At 30.3% G+C, this 20939-nt stretch overlaps 1 protein-coding gene across 1 annotated transcript in view; it reads left to right on the top strand.

Annotated features, from left to right (window-relative positions):
- The first annotated feature begins 225 nt into the window (after positions 1-225).
- LOC131846514 (uncharacterized) overlaps positions 226-20939 on the top strand; it is a 54367-nt gene continuing 33653 nt past the window's right edge. The window contains exon 1 of the mRNA XM_059195837.1: positions 226-323. Within this exon, the coding sequence (XP_059051820.1) occupies positions 302-323 (22 nt within the window). The 5' untranslated portion in view covers positions 226-301. The remainder of the gene's footprint in view (positions 324-20939) is intronic.

Genomic DNA, 20939 nt, shown 5'->3' with positions numbered 1-20939 from the left:
TAGAATAACTTCTAGTCTGAAGATCAATGATCATCCATCATTAAATATACCAATTATTGATTAATGGTTGATGCGACTCGCACCACAATAGAGTCAACAAACCCTCAGCTTCCCGGTATTCCTAGGACGGCCCCACCACGCATAGAAAGTGAACGTGGTGACTGCCACCGACCACCAGGCGGTGGTGGCGCGCACGCACAGCACCATACGCGGATTGGCGTCAAAGCGCGACGAACGCCGCCGCGAAAATTTCGAAAATCGATCGACTTCGAATTCTGTGCCAGTGTTGCTAGCTGTGAAAATGAAACTTATATTTATATTCGGTAAGTAAAAAAAATATTAATAATAGCATAAGTGTGTTTAATACAAACAAACCTATTTATTATTTTCAAACTTAACGGATATTTTATTTAATTTTAAGTAATTTGTTATTATAAATTAAATATACGATTATTACGCGAATTAGAATTGTTAATCAACCCCTTACTTGCTTATTCAATTTATGCTGCGTTTTAACGACTAGATAACCAGTGAGTAACTTGAAGTTACATTTATTATTCAGAATTAATTAATTTATAATTCTTAACGCATCAATTAGCAACTTTAATTTTCCAATTGGCATGAGTTCATTTTTAATCGATTATGTTTATTTATTATTATCACATCCTAATAATACTCATATTTACGAAAACAAATAAATATAAATTGTCTAACAAGCTTAAGTACTACAACTGTTCTACATCAGAAATTGTTATTCATAATAAGCCATACTTTTACCTAAAAATACAATTCCGATAAAAAAACAAGGCGATACCACGCAAAAACACGATATCGCCAGAAAATCAGTTCGCCAAGTTACCGCAAATTATTCCGTGCGTGTTTTGCATTGACGTTTGCGATATAGACAAATCGCCTGAGCAGTCATGGCGGTTTTGCGCTAATTTAGGGGAATTTTATAGCAATAGGCTGAAATTTAAGGAAATAAATGTTTAGCGTGATTCCTGATGCAACAAAAAATCTATGCTGGCGATTTGTGGGAGTTTTTGCAAGAATCTGTTCTTGAGAGCCTGCGAGTTAAAAGACGAAAAAAGCAGAGTGAAACGAACGGCCTATATAAAAACGAAAAGATCATCAGGGTCGTGAACTCATCAAACTAAAAGAAAATATAACATAAAACTGATAATACTGATATCTTTTATTGGGCTATTTTTCTTTAAAACTTTCGGACGAAACCAAGGTCATATTGCAACATTGCGCCCGGGGCTTTAGAAATGGTTTCCGCTTAAGCATATTTAAGTAGAGGTGAAATTGTTGTCCTCATCGAGGCATTGTTCTCGTGAACCTGCCGCGAGCGAGGGAAACTGCGGCGATGGGACCCATGAAACAATAAACATATTGTTATAAGGAAGCTATTGACAATATCCACGTCATACATGAACATTATCTTGTTTATGAGCGTAATGTGAAAAACATCGATAGAGTTCACTCAGTGACCTTATGTACCATATGGAATATTAACTTACAACTTACTTAACAATATCTTGAAAGCTTCGTGGCGATGTGATTTAGTCTGACTTATAGGCACAAATGGTCATGATAGATTCTGATCAATAGCAATAAAACTTTGTACGGCAGTTTATACTAGTATTAGAAACACTGATAACAAACTAATGCGAGAGAAAACCTGAATGGATCGTGTGTGAGCACAAATGTGAGCATGTCAAGAGTTATGTTCACGATGACATCTCAATTGACCATAATCCTAACTGGAATAATCAACCTTTTGAGTTATCTAGGGTACAGGCATGAAGGTATATAACAAATATATCAAACTAACCCACATAAATAAGCTACAAAGCATAAACTAAATCCCGGCAATAACATTAACGAAACTGAACACTTTTCCTCAAAAAACATTTTCCACAATATTGAAGTAATTACGTCAATAATTATGATTGAGTTAGACGCTATAGTCGCAGTATACTATATACCTGTCATCCCTGTTCCAAATAATTGCAATGATACCGACTTAATTCATGTAGGCAGGGCAACTTGCTATACATAAATGTAGAACTTGGTAGATTTTCAGGCATATTATTCCTATTTTAAAAGCCAAGCAGCTTGTTTTATAAGCTATGCTGCGGTATAGGGGTGAGAAATGGAAGTGAAATTAAGAGGTACGGAGACATGACAATTTAGATCTCCGGATTATAACCTAATTATTAGACATAATCAAATACACATTTATGACATATTTGTGCATAGTAAAACATCCTGAATGAGACAAATAAACATATTAATTATTATAAAAGTTTGTAATGAGCAGGAATCGAACTGGCGAACATAGGAAGTAAGGTCGTCCGATCACTGAAGTCGACGAAGATCACCATATATGTAATTTGTATTAGATGTAAACATATCAGATCAAATCGTATCGAGATAACATCTACATCTGGGATCTAGTTTTAAATGTATGCATTTATCTCATTTCGACACGTACCTAGTTAGTTATGCCGATGATTATATTCTTGCAACAGTCTAAAATGAAACCTAAATTTAAATAATGCGAATCTTTACTCAAGCTCATTAAAATTTTGGATTTAAATTTGCAAGCTGTCCATATAAATTATATTTTTTGCAATCATTGATCATCACTACATACTATATTGGTATATATACAAACTAGGTGTATAGAAATAGAAATAATCTTTATTCAAATAAACTTAATATAATCACTTATGAATATTGTTTGATTCTACCACTCATTTGGAACGCAGAAGAAGAATGGGCCTAAAAATTGGGTGTTGCTCTTTTAAATATATGTTGTTCAGAAATACAATATTAAAGATTTTGTGTGAATATAAACTGTCAAATATCAAAGTTAACTTAAATAAATAAATATATAGATGAAAATTTTGTATATGTATGGAATGTAAATAATATAGATATAGTAAATTCTATGTAAGTAGCAAGTACACTCCAAACGAAGTCTCTCTTATCTATAGGCAAGACCATATGGATACAATCTTTAGAATAGACCTTTTGAATGGTTCATAGACGAGCCCTGAGAATTGTCGATGGTACAGATTACGTAAATGCTTTCAAATTTTCGATGGCCTCGGTGGTCTATCGATTTAGCACACCGACATTACTTCCGATGGTCGCGGGTTTGATTCCTCACATTAGTATTGACGAGTATGATTATTTGTATTGTTCAGGATGTTTCCTATGTATGTGTATATGTATCTCTTTATTTATATCAGTTGTCTAGTTATGGGTGTAACACACATTCTTTTTAGCTTGGGACTAGATGACACTGTGTGGATTCTATTAAGATTATTATTATTATGATAGTTTTAGAATAAGAAGCGGGTAGCGGGATTAATTAGTCGTTACTAAACTTAATTAATCGCATGGTATATCTGCACTATGTTGACGCTCTAAAACAAATTATATAATTCGTGCGCTAAAATAAACCTTAATTTGAATTTTATCTGGGAACTCATTTATTTAAGTCTAGATCGACACAAACAACATAAATTGGGATTCGGGTAAACCTAAATCATGAAGATAAGTCAACTCGGTAACTCACAACTAATATCGATGTTGCATAATTAAGAGTGCATTTAAAATGTAAATTTTGATTAAATACATATCTGATTGAATAAAACATTATTCATAATTTGTCAAATAAGTAAATGTATGTATTTATATTTAGGTAAGATGTCGGGTCACGACGAAAAGTGAATATATTTCCCAACAGCGATTCTAGAATTACATAATAAATTTTCCCGCACGATTTGACCATTTGTTCCTAATGTAATAACATCTCACGCACACAAATAAATCTAAAGGCCCATAAAATACGTACGCAAAGAGTCTTTAATCGATATGAGAAAACATTAAGAGTTCGATTTTTTAAATCTTCTTTACGATAGTCATCACTAAATACAATGACGATTGAGCAATAACCTTCATAAATCTATTGAAATGTTAGTAATTTTTTCTGATAGTATCAATATGCCAAATAACGTTTTCTTGTTATTCTGATAAATAGCTTATAGCCCACCTGATGGTAAGTGGTAACGGTCACCTATATACATGACAGCATCACGGACATCATGTGATTATGTGATGCTCGGGTTATCAGTTATGCGTTACCTACAATTTCACTATATTGTCTCAATTCTTAAACCGAAATACACCTTACAAAGCAAACTGCTTGATGATTCAAAGCCGTGAGTCTGAGGTTGCGATCGACTATTAGTTTAAATAACTTTAATGACATATTGTACTTAGTTTTATACTTCTAAAACGTCTGGTCATCTTTTAACTTATAACTTTCCTCAAAGTTTATTTCCCGAAGCAATATCGACGTGTTCGATTCTTTCCGTAATGTTATTTTTGCTCTATATGGTTATATACTCAAAGGGACTGAAAGAGGACACATACTGCAACAGTTCTAAATGAGCATATATTGACAAACAATGAGGATTAATGACCAGCTAAATTACGGACCTATTTTGAATATATTTCTTTGTAAGAACATAAAGACAAGTATATCTAAGAGCGATCCATTCGATTAATAAAACAATCACAGCAGGTTTTCTGAATGGGCTGATGGCAATCTTGTGACGTTTAGTGCTTATAAGTTACAGGAGTACTTTATAACTTGATGGAAATAAGCTTTATGATTTGTAACTATAAATAAAATTAATAACGGTCAATCTATTTAACTTTACTTATAATTAAAATTAAGATTATTTTTTAACAAACGTTATTTCTGTTTCAAACCAGGAAAATAATAATTTTATTAGAATTTGTTTTTCTACACATTTTGTTCTACATACGATTAGACGAATAATACAAAAATGTAGTTCAAGATGCTATAAATGATGCTAGTGAACAAATGTCGCTATTTTTTTTATTATTTCAAAATATGGCACGGTTATTTTCTTGCAATTTGACAAACTTGCGTTATCGATTCAACTGTGTTACGGTGATGCAATCGTATCACAGTTTATTTTATCGTATGCGATTTTGTTGGAAACATAATGAGCGTGCTCTGCAACTTGGAAAGTGTTGAAACAGTTGCATCGCGTTGAAATTACCATTTTACTAGACTCGTCTTACTTTAAAACTTTATCTATGCTAAATAAAAGCATTCACGATCGTTCTTGCTTACACTTTTCACTGTTTATTACTTATCTCCTTATTTATTGAGTAGTGAAAAGTTTAACTGGCCTATTTTAATTTAGTTGTGTTTATTTATCATGAAAGGAAGTGACAAAAGACTCCTTAGAGTGTTTAAGTTTAACTTTAGCAGATATGACATCTTTAAATTACATGCAAGCAAACTGGTTGGCAACTGAAATAGGTCAGGCAAAGGTACTCTTGTGTAAAACGACTTATTAACCTGTAAAATTGCATAGATATTTTTTATATTTAATATCTTAAATTTGTAAATAGATTAATTAAATTGAAACAGTACCTAATGAATAATTTTCAGTAATGACATACAGTTTACTTTCGTGGTATGCTCCGGCATTGAAGGTACATGACAGTGAAACTAGTAGGTACTTACCATAAACAAGGATCTGTCGAGGTCAGCAAAGAGTGAATGATACCGTTGGTGGTATGCGAGTTCATGACCTCTGGAAATTACTTACCATTAGATAGATAATATATACCTTTGCCTGATTTTCTCCTATTGTAGTTAATTTTTTAACATTTTTTTAACCAATCACTAAAATAAGGAGCTCTACTAGTTTATATTGTTACATGAATAAAATATATTTATTAAATGTTAACGACTCTACTCAGATGCACACAAGAAGAATAATTGTAGTCCCTAATTTTAAGTTAATTCAAAATAAAGTACAATCAATAGTATTCATTTATAACATAGTTTAATCAGTATAGGTAGTCTTTTTTTAAATTGGTATATTATTAGTGCTTTGAGTAGTAGTATAAAAATAAATTAGATTAGACATTCAACTATTATGATTTTAATCATGCATGTAGAAATAAAAGTTTTAAAAGACACTTAAACTCCGGTGACTTATTCAACAATACTTAAGTGTAATTACATGTCACAGAAAATTTGTAAATTACATGTCACAGAAACTGTTGGTCAAAACTGAACTTTTTAAATTGTTCGTTTTGCATTTGTTATGTGTGTTCGTTGTTTGTTAAAAAATATTCTCATATACGTTTTAAACTTTGAACTATTTGTAAATTGTAGTTCTTATTTTAATGTATACACTACGTGACATCAAAGTTTAAATAATCATATCGTTTGGGATTTCACCCTGAAGAATTTCTTGAAGAGTCTGACTTGTCCTTCATTAAAATAATTAATTTCATACAGCCAAGTCAGCTATTTGGAGGATAGCTTGGCATACATTTTTGCTCTCTGCCCGTAATTTTAATTAAAATTAATTTTATAAATGACCTAATTTGTTATTTAGCACCAACATGACATTGCTTTGTTCGTGTAATATTTCTATAGGTACAGAAATTTATTTTCGAATGGCATACACTATATGAATCTGTTTGTTCGTTATTATTTTAATGATATAGACAGAGATGACCATATAAAATGACCTCTAGTCTTTCATATATGTCATGCTCTGTCCACTTTCATAATTCATCTCAACCATGCCGATTTCGGCTACTCTTGACTTCCTCTTCATTTTATCTGATCATCGTGATTATTGAATTTTACAAGTTATTAGAAGTAGTAGATAATCAATATATTTATTGTATTTGTATACTTGAAAGTAAGTTCATTTGTTAGGTCGTCATATTTTTGGCACTTGACCACGTTGGCTTAACGAATTAAAACAAAACTTTTTCACTGACTAATGTTTAGCAAATGCAAACATACTGTTCATTATCTACCAACGTATAAAACTTACTGTTAATTACAATTACATGAAAAGCCACCTAATATAATCAACATACGATGCCATTTTGGCACCCTAAATTTTACGTATCGTAATAGATATAATTATATAAAAACCATTTTATTGTAATTATATGCTGTCCATGACGATGCATTCGCATAAACCCGCCCCGGAATGCGAAATAATAAAACAAAACCTCTTTGTTTGATCGATATCTATAATATGTTCGTCATAATCTGTGAAATGTTGCAAACTCTGTTCTATTTTATATTACGTGTACAAAATAAATAGATACTTACGTGGGAACATGTTAGATGTTCGGTCATAATTAAAAAATAAGGTCAACATCGGCGAATAGAATTTGTTCGGATGAATGAAATTTGTAACATACGATGCAATATTATAACGAGATTATACGTAATAATTTGTAATTATTATCTTACGATGTGATCTTCCATAAACGTTTACGTCAACAAATTGAGTTAATTACGATTTATATTTAACGGTTTAGTTGTTATTTAATGTATTACCTTCTGATAGTCATGTGTTAAAATCCTTATAAAATACAATACGGTAGTATAAAAATATCCTTAGTGATGTTGATTTTAAAACAATTTGATTTGTATTAATCAGTGTATATAAATTTAAAATGTAGTAAACAAGTTTTTATTAAATAGTATAAAATCTGCTAAGTTTAGTGGCATAAACATATTTTTAATATTTTAAAAATATCTACTAAAGTAATAATACGTTAATATACAATAAAATTTAATTAGTTAATAAAGTTATGTTAAATAAATACAGTAGTAGGTATTTTTTTAAATTAATCGTAAATGGTAAAGAATGTAAATAGTTTTAATTTCAAGAACAAGTGTTATTTCTCTAAATACCAAATGAAACGAATGGAATGGTATATTTGGAATTCGATTGTAAACACATACCAACTTTAAATACCAAATGTAACGAACTTTATTTACAAAGCGTAAATAAATGTGCTATAAGAAATAAAAAATCTAATCTGAATATCTCTATTCATGTTGGTGTATTACAGATTCTTAGATTATGTCAAATCTACCGTCAGTTCGAAGTGCTTTTGAAGTAAGAAGACCTGACAGAAAACTCAGATCTTATTTTTAACAAATGAGTTTGTACTTGATTACAGATTTCGATAATTTCAATTTTAAATTTAATTAGGGAAAATACCGAGATCAACTGCTATTGCATTTTTGTCAACTCTGATCAGTGACAACAATCCAAATAGACCAGTCTGCACAAGCAGCATCCATTCACGAGTATGCCGTCTTCATATTATGTTGTATATGTAATTGGAATAACAAACAAGTTGACGGCCCACTTGTTGGTAAGTGGTAACCGTCGCCTATATACATAAACAGCATCACAACATCTCGTTACCATGTAACACCCGTGGCACGCATGACGTTTCCATTCCAGAAGACTGTCATGCTTCAGTACTATTTAATATATAATGCCAATCCATCCTACTTATAAGACTTTATATAAAGGATCTCTGTTAATTTTGTAAAAAAAGGGAAAATGTGACTCAGACGAAGTTAGGAGAGTCAGGATATATAGGTATATACATATAACCTGACTCACGCAACTTCGTATACATATATTATAAATGAATACTTTAAACTCTAATTTATTAATGTAATTACAATAATAAATGTAAGTGCAATAACCTATAAGCACATAATTCATAACTGTAAAACAATTTAAGTTTAATATTTATTTAACTAACAATAGTAGGTAATTACATAATATATACTAGTAACTACAAAGTCTACAACAATATTCTTAGAAATTTACAGCTCTAAACTGTAATTATTTTCGTTTATTGTGTATGGAATTTTGTAATACAATAGTTACTATGTAAGTTTGTTCTTTTATAAATGTCTGTATATCGTTATGTTAGTTGTAACAGGTTGCGGTGACGGAAATAATAATGAAGCAGGTTAAAACTCTTAAAATTTGTCGTATAATAACTGACACGAATGGCTACGCCTCAGCATCATTAAAATGTCTATAACCGTTTATATTACCCAACAAAATTGAAGTATCTCTTGAAAATGCTGAATATTTATTTAATTTTGCTGTAACAGACTCGCGGATTTGGCAAATTTCAAGAGCTTATTTTAATGAGTAATTGCTACCTTCCACTTAATTCATAAGAAATATGATGTAGCTGTACCTATTTAAATAAATCTGAGGCAGAAAATATTTTACACTAAGACTAATATGATTTTTAAATGTAGGTACTTATCTACTAGTCCGTTATTATAATACCTGCTAAAGTACAAATTAAAGAATTAAGAAAGAAGAAAATAATACGATCTCTTTTAGACAGATTGCAACTTACCTTTATAAAAATACAATATATTATTTTGTAAAACAGAATACTGTTACATTATTAAACAAGAGTTTACATATTGTACACTAAAAAAAATCTAAATAAATCTTTGCGATTCTTTTGCCTTCTTTAAATAAATTTAAAACCTTCAGGCTGGCAATTTAGTCCCCGGAACCGACAAACAAATGACACAATTTGCTAAACGAAATACGACTCTTTTTGTTTTTGTTGTTTTTATTTCAAAGATTCCAAAAGGTACCTAATTCCAGCGGGAGGGAACTTAACAAGAAAGCAAAGTGGCTTCGTTTATGACTAAACCAGTAATCAAATGCGAAGTTACACTTTAACGGAGCCGTTAACGAGTTTTTACTTCTTTACAAAGTATGTACTTACCTAAATGTTGTTTTATTTATGAAATTGTAAAATATATCTAAAAGTGTATTATTCTGTTACAATATGTGTATCACTTTATAATTATTTATAAACTGACTCCAATGATAAGTAGGTTCTTAATTAGACTTTCTTTTATTGCCTATGAATATCATATTACCCTGTAATTTCCGTGATATAATCCCGCATTCATCCATTCATAGGAATAGTATTGACCGACAAAATTAGAAAGTACTTTGTATCCATAGTATTAATTTAAACCTGTGTAGCACAGCGTAACTGTTACCTATATATACTTAAATAATAAGATAGTTTTACTAATATTGTAGAATTAGTCCTGCTCCACGTAGCTGTTTAGTACAGAAAACCAAGAAATATCCACCCCATCCTGAAACTTATATAATTTGATTCACGATTCTGATTAACGAAGCTTTCAGCGGTTATGTACAAGACGCTTTTCTGTCTCCTTTAGTACAAAACATTTCGGAAACAATACTCGATGTCAATAAAACAATTAGATACCTATCTTTGGTTCTCATACGATCCTTCACACCGATTGTTTCGTGTAATTATCTAGACATACTCAAACGTAGATTTTGTTTTTCTGTTTCAAGGCTTGTAAACCTTGATACATAGGTTACCTACTATAGCTGGCTAGAAGTTCCGTTTAGCTCGACGCATTGCTATGTAATAAGTTAAAAATAATTTATATATTCACATCAACCATTCAACATTCGTTTAGAATCAACCTTGTTCACACTGCTATGATGACAGCAAGTGAGATTGATGCACAATTAAAAAACATTTTTGTATATTATTGTATTGGTATATATAATATAATGTAAATAATTATATGTATATATTTATCACTTTACGTCAAATAATTTACAATTACTAATAATTCAGCGTTCTTATTTAGTAATAACGTAATTAGTACTTTATACACAAGAACGCATACTAAAATATTTATTATTCATAAATAGACAAAGAAAAATATTATTATCACATTTTGAAGTTAAGCTTGGGATTCCAATTAAGAGTAATTTATTAAATTCAAAACATAATTCAGTTATATTTTATATATTAAATAATACGTTTAAAATAGAAACTCTTAATTATCCTTTAATCATTTTTGATGTAAAATGTACTGTATATTAATTTCTTATTTATATCAAAAAGAAATTGAAATGCTAGTAAACTCTGCAGAAAGGTGACTTTGAATGCCCTCAATTTTCATTTCAATAATGAGGTTCTTAACAATATATAAAATATTTTATAGTTACTATTTAATATTTAAGAAAAATCGTATTGTAGGTATCTGAAGTGGCTTTATTTTGGCTAAAATCGGCACAGTCAAGATAATATTACATACTGTCGGTAGAAAAGAAACAGAAAACAGATTTTTATAATATTTTTTTTAATCGATATATACTGTTACTAAGCTGTATTTATCCCTAGTTCATTCTTCAGTATCAAATTGTATTTTACAGTATTGAAAATTATCTTAATGTTATATACCTTTTTTTTGTACATTGTTGTTAAATAATAAATTTTATCTGCACGAAAAGGCTATACAAACTTTATAATTCAGTCTTTTTTTATGATGATGGAATAATATTGCCACCTGTGCTAAAGGTATACGCTGGTGGGCATTAATGAAGGTCGGAAGTATAGGGCTGAATTCAGATTAGTTCGTACTAAACTCGCCGTCGCTATTTATCGGGCCAACAATAGCAATGGGAACACACACACCAGCAACCACCTTCTCCTATATCACAGTGTACTAGAAATACATTTATATAGTTTATATCATTTGGAATATCAAACAAACTTATGTCATTCTTCATAAGGACATTATAGTACATAGTACTTTGCTTATGAAGAATATATAATCGACATTATTGTAACGGCCATGGAAACAACTTGTATTGCCATTCTAAGGACTAACATGTTGCTGTCGACTGTGCAAAAATCAACAGAACACCAGGGGAATTGCAAGTTCGTTGACGGCCTTTTAAGAAGGAATAACCTCTATTCTTGAAGGTTAAATATCGCATCGGTTCGAAAATGTTATTGCTGGAAGGTGATTCCACAATGTGGTGGTGAGTGACTAAAAGTTTTTGGAAAACGCACGATAATTTCATTACCTAATTTATCTCGTAATTTCATTAAATAATCATGAATTCTTTCTTCTCCAGAATAGCAATGTGTGAGTGGTATTGCAATCGTCACGTGATAAAGTAGGTAGGATGGTCCGTAGCTGTCACGTAACATCACCACATATAAAAAAAAAAGTGATTTTATAAAATTAATTTGCCACATAGTTATTATAGTTATTATACTTTTTAATATGTGTCAATTCATTACGTTACATGGTATTAAAATATAAATATCCCATCAAAAACTCGTCCATACGTTAGGTGCTTCTTAGGTCGTCGGAGCAAAATATTCCCATCATCGTACCGCCATGAAATCTTTATGGCCTTACATTATGGGATTGTGATTCGTCATAAAATATATAAGAGCGAAAAGATTCTGCGCTATTTCAGTTAAAAATAAAAGAGGCTGAAGGAAATTGAAAAGTTAAAGAAAATAATGTAAATTCCTTTCTGCTCCTTAATCCTGACTATTTATAATTAAGATCGTTAATATCTATCGTTATTATAAAATTATACTTCTATTCTACTATGTATACATATTTTATCGAGCAACTATTTCAATATATTGTCAACCTATATTAACTATAACAATATATTGACATATTTACTTCAATAATTGTATGACAAACAAATTGCAATTTTAATTTTATAAATAATTAACCAATATATGTAATATATATCTACATATTAACTTCTGTATTTTATAACAACAATAGATATCATAGGATTCTACAATAATGAACACTATTGTTAAATCCTTTTGCGTAATAATTTATTTATGGTATATATTTAATTAGTAAATATTCAATTTCAAATAGCTTGTTAGAATAGAAATATAATAAAATAAACACGATACGAATTCTTAATACAATAAATCTACAGTGAATTGCTTGTTTAAATGTCAACATAAATGTCCAATAATACAACACAACATTAATAATATTCGTGTTCTGTCGTGCAAAAAGACAAATTTATGATAGATTACAATAATGATTCGTGGCAGACCCTGAGGTCAAGAGCGATTATTAAACCACCTGACGCATCTTAGAGAAACTTACTGAGACATCAGTATTCAACACTGGTAAATTATAGGTACTCGGTAACATTACCTCTATATGGTAAACGTCGCAAACATTAAGTTCCTTAGTAATTTTAAACTTTCACACGGTGCGCATATTTTGGAATAATTTAAAAAAAAATTACTTATTTATTTTTTAATTTCTTTTTAATCTTATTTTTTTAATTTAACGTAACCTTAAGTTTCTTAGTAATTTTAAACTTTTAAACAATTTTGAATAATATAAAAAAATTTTAATAAAATGAAAAATAATACTTCCTTATTTTTTAAATCCTTTTTTAATATATTTTTTTTATTAACTTATTTTATTAACTTATTAAAATAAGTCATGTTTATTTATAATAATTATTATGTATTACATTTTTAAATATTTTCTTATATTTTAAGTAAACAACTTAAAATATAAGAAAATATTTAAAAAATTTAATGTTCATTTAAATTTTCCAACAGAAGCACATAATTTCATTGTTTGTCACTTTATAGACTCTTTATGATTATGCTTTACCTACTGAAATATTCTCAAGTATCTAAGCGTGATCCTTTTGTTTTAGAAAATGAGATACTTCCTCACTCTTGAAATGGTTATGAAGTAGAGAAATGACGTATAAAGTAAGTTATAAACGTTTGGAGCAGACTCCAAAGCTTAGCGGATATAAGTACAATAATATATAAGACTGGATTAAGATAAGAAGCTCAGGTGGCTATGCCAGACGACTTAACTTCTAAGTTATGAACATTGATGAGTACTTAATCTACTTAAATACAAAGAACGTAGAAACTGTCAATTAGTTACAAATAATTTAATTTTGTTTTATATTATATATTTATTTATAATAAAATAATAAATGTCATGACATTTATTATTTTATTTGTTTTACATACTTTTTATAAAGTCTACCTAGATGTATCAGTTATTCATACACATTAAAAAATTAGAAATAGGAACAATATCTAACTATAAATTGAAACATATTAAGCTGTCAAGTTTCACCAATATAAAGCTGGATTTACTTGAGACACCGGACGTTTGCGTTTAACTAGGTTGACGTAAGAAGTAACTTTGTACTTATACCTAAAGGAAATAATATGCATGATTATGTAAGGAAATATTACTAAATCTAGTACATAGTAATTATGAATTTGCATGCAACTCGTAGAAGTAAAATTGTGTAGTTAAGATTTAAGAAATTGCATAATTTTAAAATTCCCTGATGTAAGATAGTAATAACTTATATTATATTGCATCCTTATATTGAATTAAGTTTATCATAAAACAGGTTTTATAATTTAAGAAACAAAAGTATATAAAAATGTAATTATCTGTAAGCACTTACTGATAAGTAATCCAGGAACAGCGAGATCTACTAATTCATAACGGGTCTTTAAATATGTCTAAAAGGAAACTTCAGTACCAATTTAAAATAATGTAAAAAAGATAATGCCTAAAATTTATTGTTATTGTAACTTAATGTTCTAAATTTAAGACATAATAATCTATCTGTAATACCAAAAAAATAAATTGTCCATCTTTTATAAAAAAAAAATTTGTCGTAAATAGGTTTAAACTATATAGAGTTCCGTAGCTAAATGACAAAACTAAAGTCTAATATGTGTAGTAGATTGTAGCATTTTCGGTAATCATATACAATCAAGTGTGCCACAAGTGCCTTATAATAATATCCTGTATATATATAGGAATATATGTTTAGAAATTGTTATACAAATGTTACGAAACTCTTTAGAGATGGTATATGTTACTGTGTATTAGGAAAATGAAGAATCCCAACTGTCTAGCATTTAATGAAAAACCTTTTTTCTTATATAAGGGTGGGCTAATATGAGAAACGTGCGAATAATTTCAGTCAAAGACTTGAAAGGACGTCAGGCGAAGGATTATCGGACTGACGCAGGCAGAGGCAAAAAGCCTAAAAAAATAAAGAGTGAATTCGAAAGCCTTTTTTATACAAACGAGATTATCGCGGTTCACAACGGATATTTTCAGTCCTTCACTCTTGAGAATTATTCATAATGAAGGTCGGAAATTAAATTAGAATCCATTTAATTTACTTGTTTATTCTTATATCTTTGGGGCCAAAATGAATATCATAAGTCTGAGAAATTGAGATTGCTTTTTAAATCATAACTAGAGATTTAATACGATAACCCACTTTGATAAAATTCTTTGGATCAAGCGGATATTTATGAAAAATATTGGTTTGTCTTAGGTAAATAAATATTTTATTAAATACAAAATAAAATTATACAGACTCAAATAAAATTTCGAACACAGACTGTGCTTGTCCGGTATTGACGCATTGTTAATTTACATTTCATTTCTATTCTTTATCTTAAAAACCATTGGATAGGAAATGAGATAATAATATGCTTTTCAAAAATTACTCTTTAAGTTACAAGCAAAACAATAATTCTATGCATTATAAATGCGCACTTTCGCAAGGATATTTGGATATTAACTTTTTTTTTCGGACTACTCTAATGCTGTCGGCCGCTGCTGGCCTTTACAGCTTCACCGGACGTTAGGGGGCGAGTGCAGATGGCACTCCAAACCCGCGGAAGGACTTATGGAGCGGCTGAAGGCCAACTCCTGCCTGACGGATACGACTTTAGTCATGAGGGCACCACTAGGGGTTCGAACCTCGCCTCAAGCCGTCGTAATTTCGATCCCCGTTTGAATTGGACGGGGGATCGATCGGAGGGGCGCCGGTGTGGAGTGCCCGGGCGCGCGCAGGCGCCTGGTTGAATGCGTGATATTGTGTGTTTGAGGTTGTCGTCTTCGCCGGCGAGGACGGTGTCGTGTGTGTGTGTAAAAGTGTGGTCGGGGTGGATATCAACATTATTTTTATATACAATCGTGACACCTAAAGAAACAGTTGAATCAATACCTATTACTTTATTTACAACCTTTGGATACATATGTAACATGCAGTAAAGGTTTTAAGTATTTCAACTTATTTATATATATATATCATTATCTGCGAACAATATAGGCAGGTAGCACCGCGAGTGTTAGAACTAATCAGTCAGTTTTAATCAGTTTTAATTATAGACATTTTTAGTTATCATATTTTATACAATATAATTCTCAGAACCATTCACATAACCCCATCTAGTATTATGGGTACTAGTCAACTGATATAAATACATAAATATATTATTTTAAAAATATATATATAGAAAGAAAACACCCAGATGACACAAACGATCATACCCATGAATACGAATGTTTCTACCGTGTGAGGAATCGAACCGGCGCGGCGACCGTCGGAGGTAAAGCGGTATGTTAAACCGATAGACAACCGAGGATGTCATATATATCAATTTTTCACATTAAAACTTATAAAAGTAGTAAAGTACGGGTATAAAGTCTAATACATAGTCATCGAGTTGCCATTTCATTTGTATTTTGAAACAGTGTGCAAAACGAAACTTTATTGTCGTCTATTTACTTTAAACAAAGCAGTTAGTGATTTTCAGAGCTTCATTCTGCATTTACATTGTATTGTTACAAAGTAGATATTATACAAACACTATAAATTGATGTTACAGTTTGTAATTATATAAAAATGCATGTAATTAATTTCGCAAGGAATTTACTATAGGAACAAAGATAGAGAACAAAATAAACATGTTGTTTATTTTATAGTTGCATAATGCATATTTTTGACGAAGTCAAAACCTCCTTTCAACTTCCAAAGAGTTTGAAAAAAAACTCAAAGAACAAAGACCTCACAACAATAAATTGAACATGTAACAGCGTAACTTAGGTTTACACAAAAAAAAAACAATACAAGAATAGCTTACTACAAATTGTTCACACACTACGAATTTGTAGTATTCTGCTAGATGTACCCTAGACTTTTTTTTCTTAGTAAGTTTACATAATAGTGTTTTTATAAACAAATATAAGAATAAAGTGTCAAAAATATAATAAATAGATATTTTCAGAACTGTAAAGTATATATATTGTAGTCAATCCTTTCAATATCTTATATTAGAGCCGTACTTTTCATGTACAAACAATCCACCTTTCTAGTGTCCTTATAATCCTGGCCGCGATTAGAAGAGATTTACAACGCGCTAAATAGCACTGCAATATGCCAATTCTTTTTCAATTTTATAGTATAGAACAGTTTCTATCTGTTCTATACTATAAAATTGAAAAAAAATTGGCATATTCGGCAAAATAGATCTAGGTCAGTCTCTCCATTTTTAAAATGGAATATCAAAAATCAGAGACAATTCCAAAATTCGTAATTCAAGTAATTAAAAACACATTTCATTTTTATTTCAGCCTGATGTACATATGTGGTGGCCAGTACGAAATCTCCAACTGCAGTTCAAAATTTTTAATATTATTTTATGTTGAAATAAAATGCATGTCATAATTTATTATCAATATATATCAGTATTTGCCGGACGTAGAACATTGCGGTATTGATCAATGTTGAAGTAGATAAAATATAATAACGCAACACAATTGAGATCTAATGGACGTGATCTAGATAGAATCAAGTAATAAATTAAACTGCGGATGTCGCTTACTCAGTGATCTAAATGTTAGACGTGATCGTTACAACCTTGAGATATATCATTAAATTGTCTCCCAAATATTGTAATTACGAATGCAAAATACTACAATGACCTTCCAGATAGTGGATGTGGGATATAATCTGCTATTAATGTTCACGACCTCGAAAATCATTCTCACTGTCTTTTGTTTCATTTCTTCACTCGGTAATGAGTACATATGACACAGATTTGAATGGAGCTTAAATTATATGTGATAATTACGTAGGCGCTTAGTTTATGATCTTGTGTGTACTTGAATGTAATGATTGTTACTGGCCGATCTATTTACTTTCATTATTCATTAATCATAGTGATTCTCAGCCTTCGTTTATTTATAATTGATTTTATCTACTGGGATACTTACGTAAAAGTAATTTATCTCGAATATAAATGAATTAATTAGTGATCATCACAGCTTAGTGGCTTGTCAGTGTATTACGACGCTTTAGACTTGTGTAGTAGGTTTAAATGTGGGTAAAATATTACGGTAGCTTAAATAGTTTGACTAACGCTAGTTATCATTGGCTAAAATTGTATATATGTAGAAAGAATGTAAGAATTTAAACTACGCTGGCAACCTGGGGATGTAGTTCCTATGTCACGTAACACGTTACGTGCTATTTAAGTATCTATTAGTTATGCATGTTATGTACAGCTCTACATAACTATGTACAGAATATGTTATTACTGTGTCCGATATTACGTTGGCCATAATTAGTTATTTTATAAATCCTTGTTAAAGTATTTAAATCATTGGGTTACATCGAAAAAATCAACGCATCGTACCACTACTATTTACGATGTTGGTATCATACAATCATAAATATTAAAGCAAATATATTATGTATGTAAAAATATTATAAACTTTAGGTAATAAGCAAGTTAATAGTAGTTTAAAAACTTTATTTAGAACTAGCCGTTACCTGAATGTTTGTCTGCTTATTTTTATTTAAAATATGCAGACAAACCTGCAGTAGGTAGAGAGACAGACTTTTGATTTTACAATAGTAGTATGGATAATAAAATCAAATTGCTGATCTGAGGTCGATTGTAAAATACAATTAGATTTTATTGCGAGAAACAAATCAAATGTACCACACTAAATTCGGTCAAAGCAAGCATCATTAGAGGCAAACGAGTGTAATTTATCGGGAAATTAATCAAGCGCAATCCATTTGTTTCGTCCAGCGCCAAGGAAACCAATCAATTAGACACACCTACTTGCTTAATAAAACCCAATTTGGATTTCTGGAGAAAACTGAATTAGATAAAAGTACATAATTGTGTTTTATAAAAAAAAGCTTCCAGATTTTTCTTTGCTACATTCAATCCTATTGTCCTCTGATTGGTATTATGTTGCTTTTTCAGGGTTTCGTAATGAAATAGACAAAACGGATGCTTATTAAAATAATAGTATGAGTAGTAAGATTTTAGTATGTTTGTTTTACAATGGATTAATTAAAAAGACTTGATCGATTTTAAAACTTATTTATCTATTGATAGCTGCAATATAATAGTAAGAATAATATTATTATTATTTCATATGCGGGCAACGGACGGGACATAATAGTCGTAATATTAAAAATAACGAGAACTATACGAGTATTCATTTATAATTACGTGTAAATAACGACCACTTCAAATTAAAAGAATACGTCTGTCTAACTATTTCTACCACTTCTGAATTCTAAGGAATATACCTCGTGTGTCAGGAATTGCTGTGCCCTCCTTACCCCTCAGAGCGAAACACAACAAGCACGCTTAGCTGCCTCACGGCAAAAATAGATTTAAAGATGGTGGTACCTACTCAGACGAATCACGCAAACACTACCATGTAACAAATGTTATTGAGAGTAACCTGCAATTTACTTTTTTCGTACATTCATTGTCAAATGAAAAAGAAGGACAATTTCACATGACACTCCAACAACATATTGCCCAATTAAAGGTACATGGCACTTTCACTTAATGCAGCCATTTTCAAAGTAATAGTTACAATTTGTAGGAATTGTCGTGTACGTTTCTCTGTTTTTCGCACGCACTCACAACATGCTTGAGGGTATAAGTTGTTTGCAGTCGTGGAAATTAAATTGAGGACATAATCAGTGGAGGTTGTTGAACTGACATTTTTTCTATTTGTTGATTATATAAATTTTTAATACATCCCCGACTCTGTTATTCTGATTTTATGACCAAATATGGAATCCTTAGGCTCTCTCAATTAATTTCTAATTGAATATTTGATAAATGTCGATGATAATTAAACTAGTTTAAATATTAATGTTTTATATTTAATAACCTTACTATACCTTTTTCTGTCAAAGTTCATATGGTTGTATCTGAAGCTTGACAACAAGGTGGTGTACTTTTTAAGGATAATTGGATATTACCTAAAAGTTAAAAAACAATCAAATATATATACTTCACTTTTTATTTATAGATGTAAAAGAAGTTCGTCATTTGTTTTGTTTATTTAGCGACGCATAATGAGGTATTATAAATAGAGAACCTAGTTACAACTATCGGTATAATTGGCTCTTCCCTTTATCATCTGTATATTCCTCTTAGCTTCAATAAACACTGATATGTTTATACACAACTTGTATCTGTATAGAAACATCCTGACGCTTGTTTAATTCTATTATGTTGTGAACAACCTCGTTACATCCAGTCTGCGGTGTATATCTAAACTTAGGAATACCTGGGGGAGCTATGTTGACATTGGGCATTTTATGATAATGTGTTTCTATAAGAAATACATTATACTAACATGTTGTTATTTTTACATTATGTTCTTTGGCAGAAATGTATGTATTGGCATTAATAAAAAAGTCATTATATTATATATTAAACATATAAAAAAATACTTTATGTTATAAATAACTTATATTAATAATATTACTCTAAAACTAATCTTATTATATTTTATTGGTGCAAAATGAAATCGATTACAATTTAACAAAATGAGTATAACGCTAATAGCATGACACTTATACTTATATAGCTGATACTTATGACAGTAAACAATATCGATCACAAAAAAATACAAATTAATGAAGTTTTGTGTAGCATAATAACGAATTTAACAGATATACAAAATCGCTTTTGGTACATTGCAGGCAAGTGCAAAGCAACTTATTTTTAAACTGTGCTTATGGTTAGACCGTAAGATATGGGAGTGAAATTATAGGGTATAGAGAAATGTCATTATAGTCTTCTGGAATCATATGAGGGATGATGCTATAGGCGACACAGGATGACTTGATGCCCGTGGCACTCGTCATCATGTATATAGGCGTCGATTACCAATTACAAACAGATGAGCCATCAGCTTGCCAAATATACAAATGAAACAATAAAGCTGTTTGTTTATTATTTCAAAAGCAATTCATCAAGATTCACGTACTATTTCTTACGAACTTATCTATATAAGTAGTCAAGTC

The sequence above is a fragment of the Achroia grisella genome, unplaced genomic scaffold, assembly GCF_030625045.1.
Source record: "Achroia grisella isolate CSIRO2021 unplaced genomic scaffold, CSIRO_AGI_Agris_v1 utg511, whole genome shotgun sequence".
NCBI lineage: Eukaryota > Metazoa > Arthropoda > Insecta > Lepidoptera > Pyralidae > Achroia > Achroia grisella.
The sequence above is the reverse complement of the archived record's forward strand: the minus strand, read 5'-3'. Positions and strand labels throughout refer to the sequence as shown.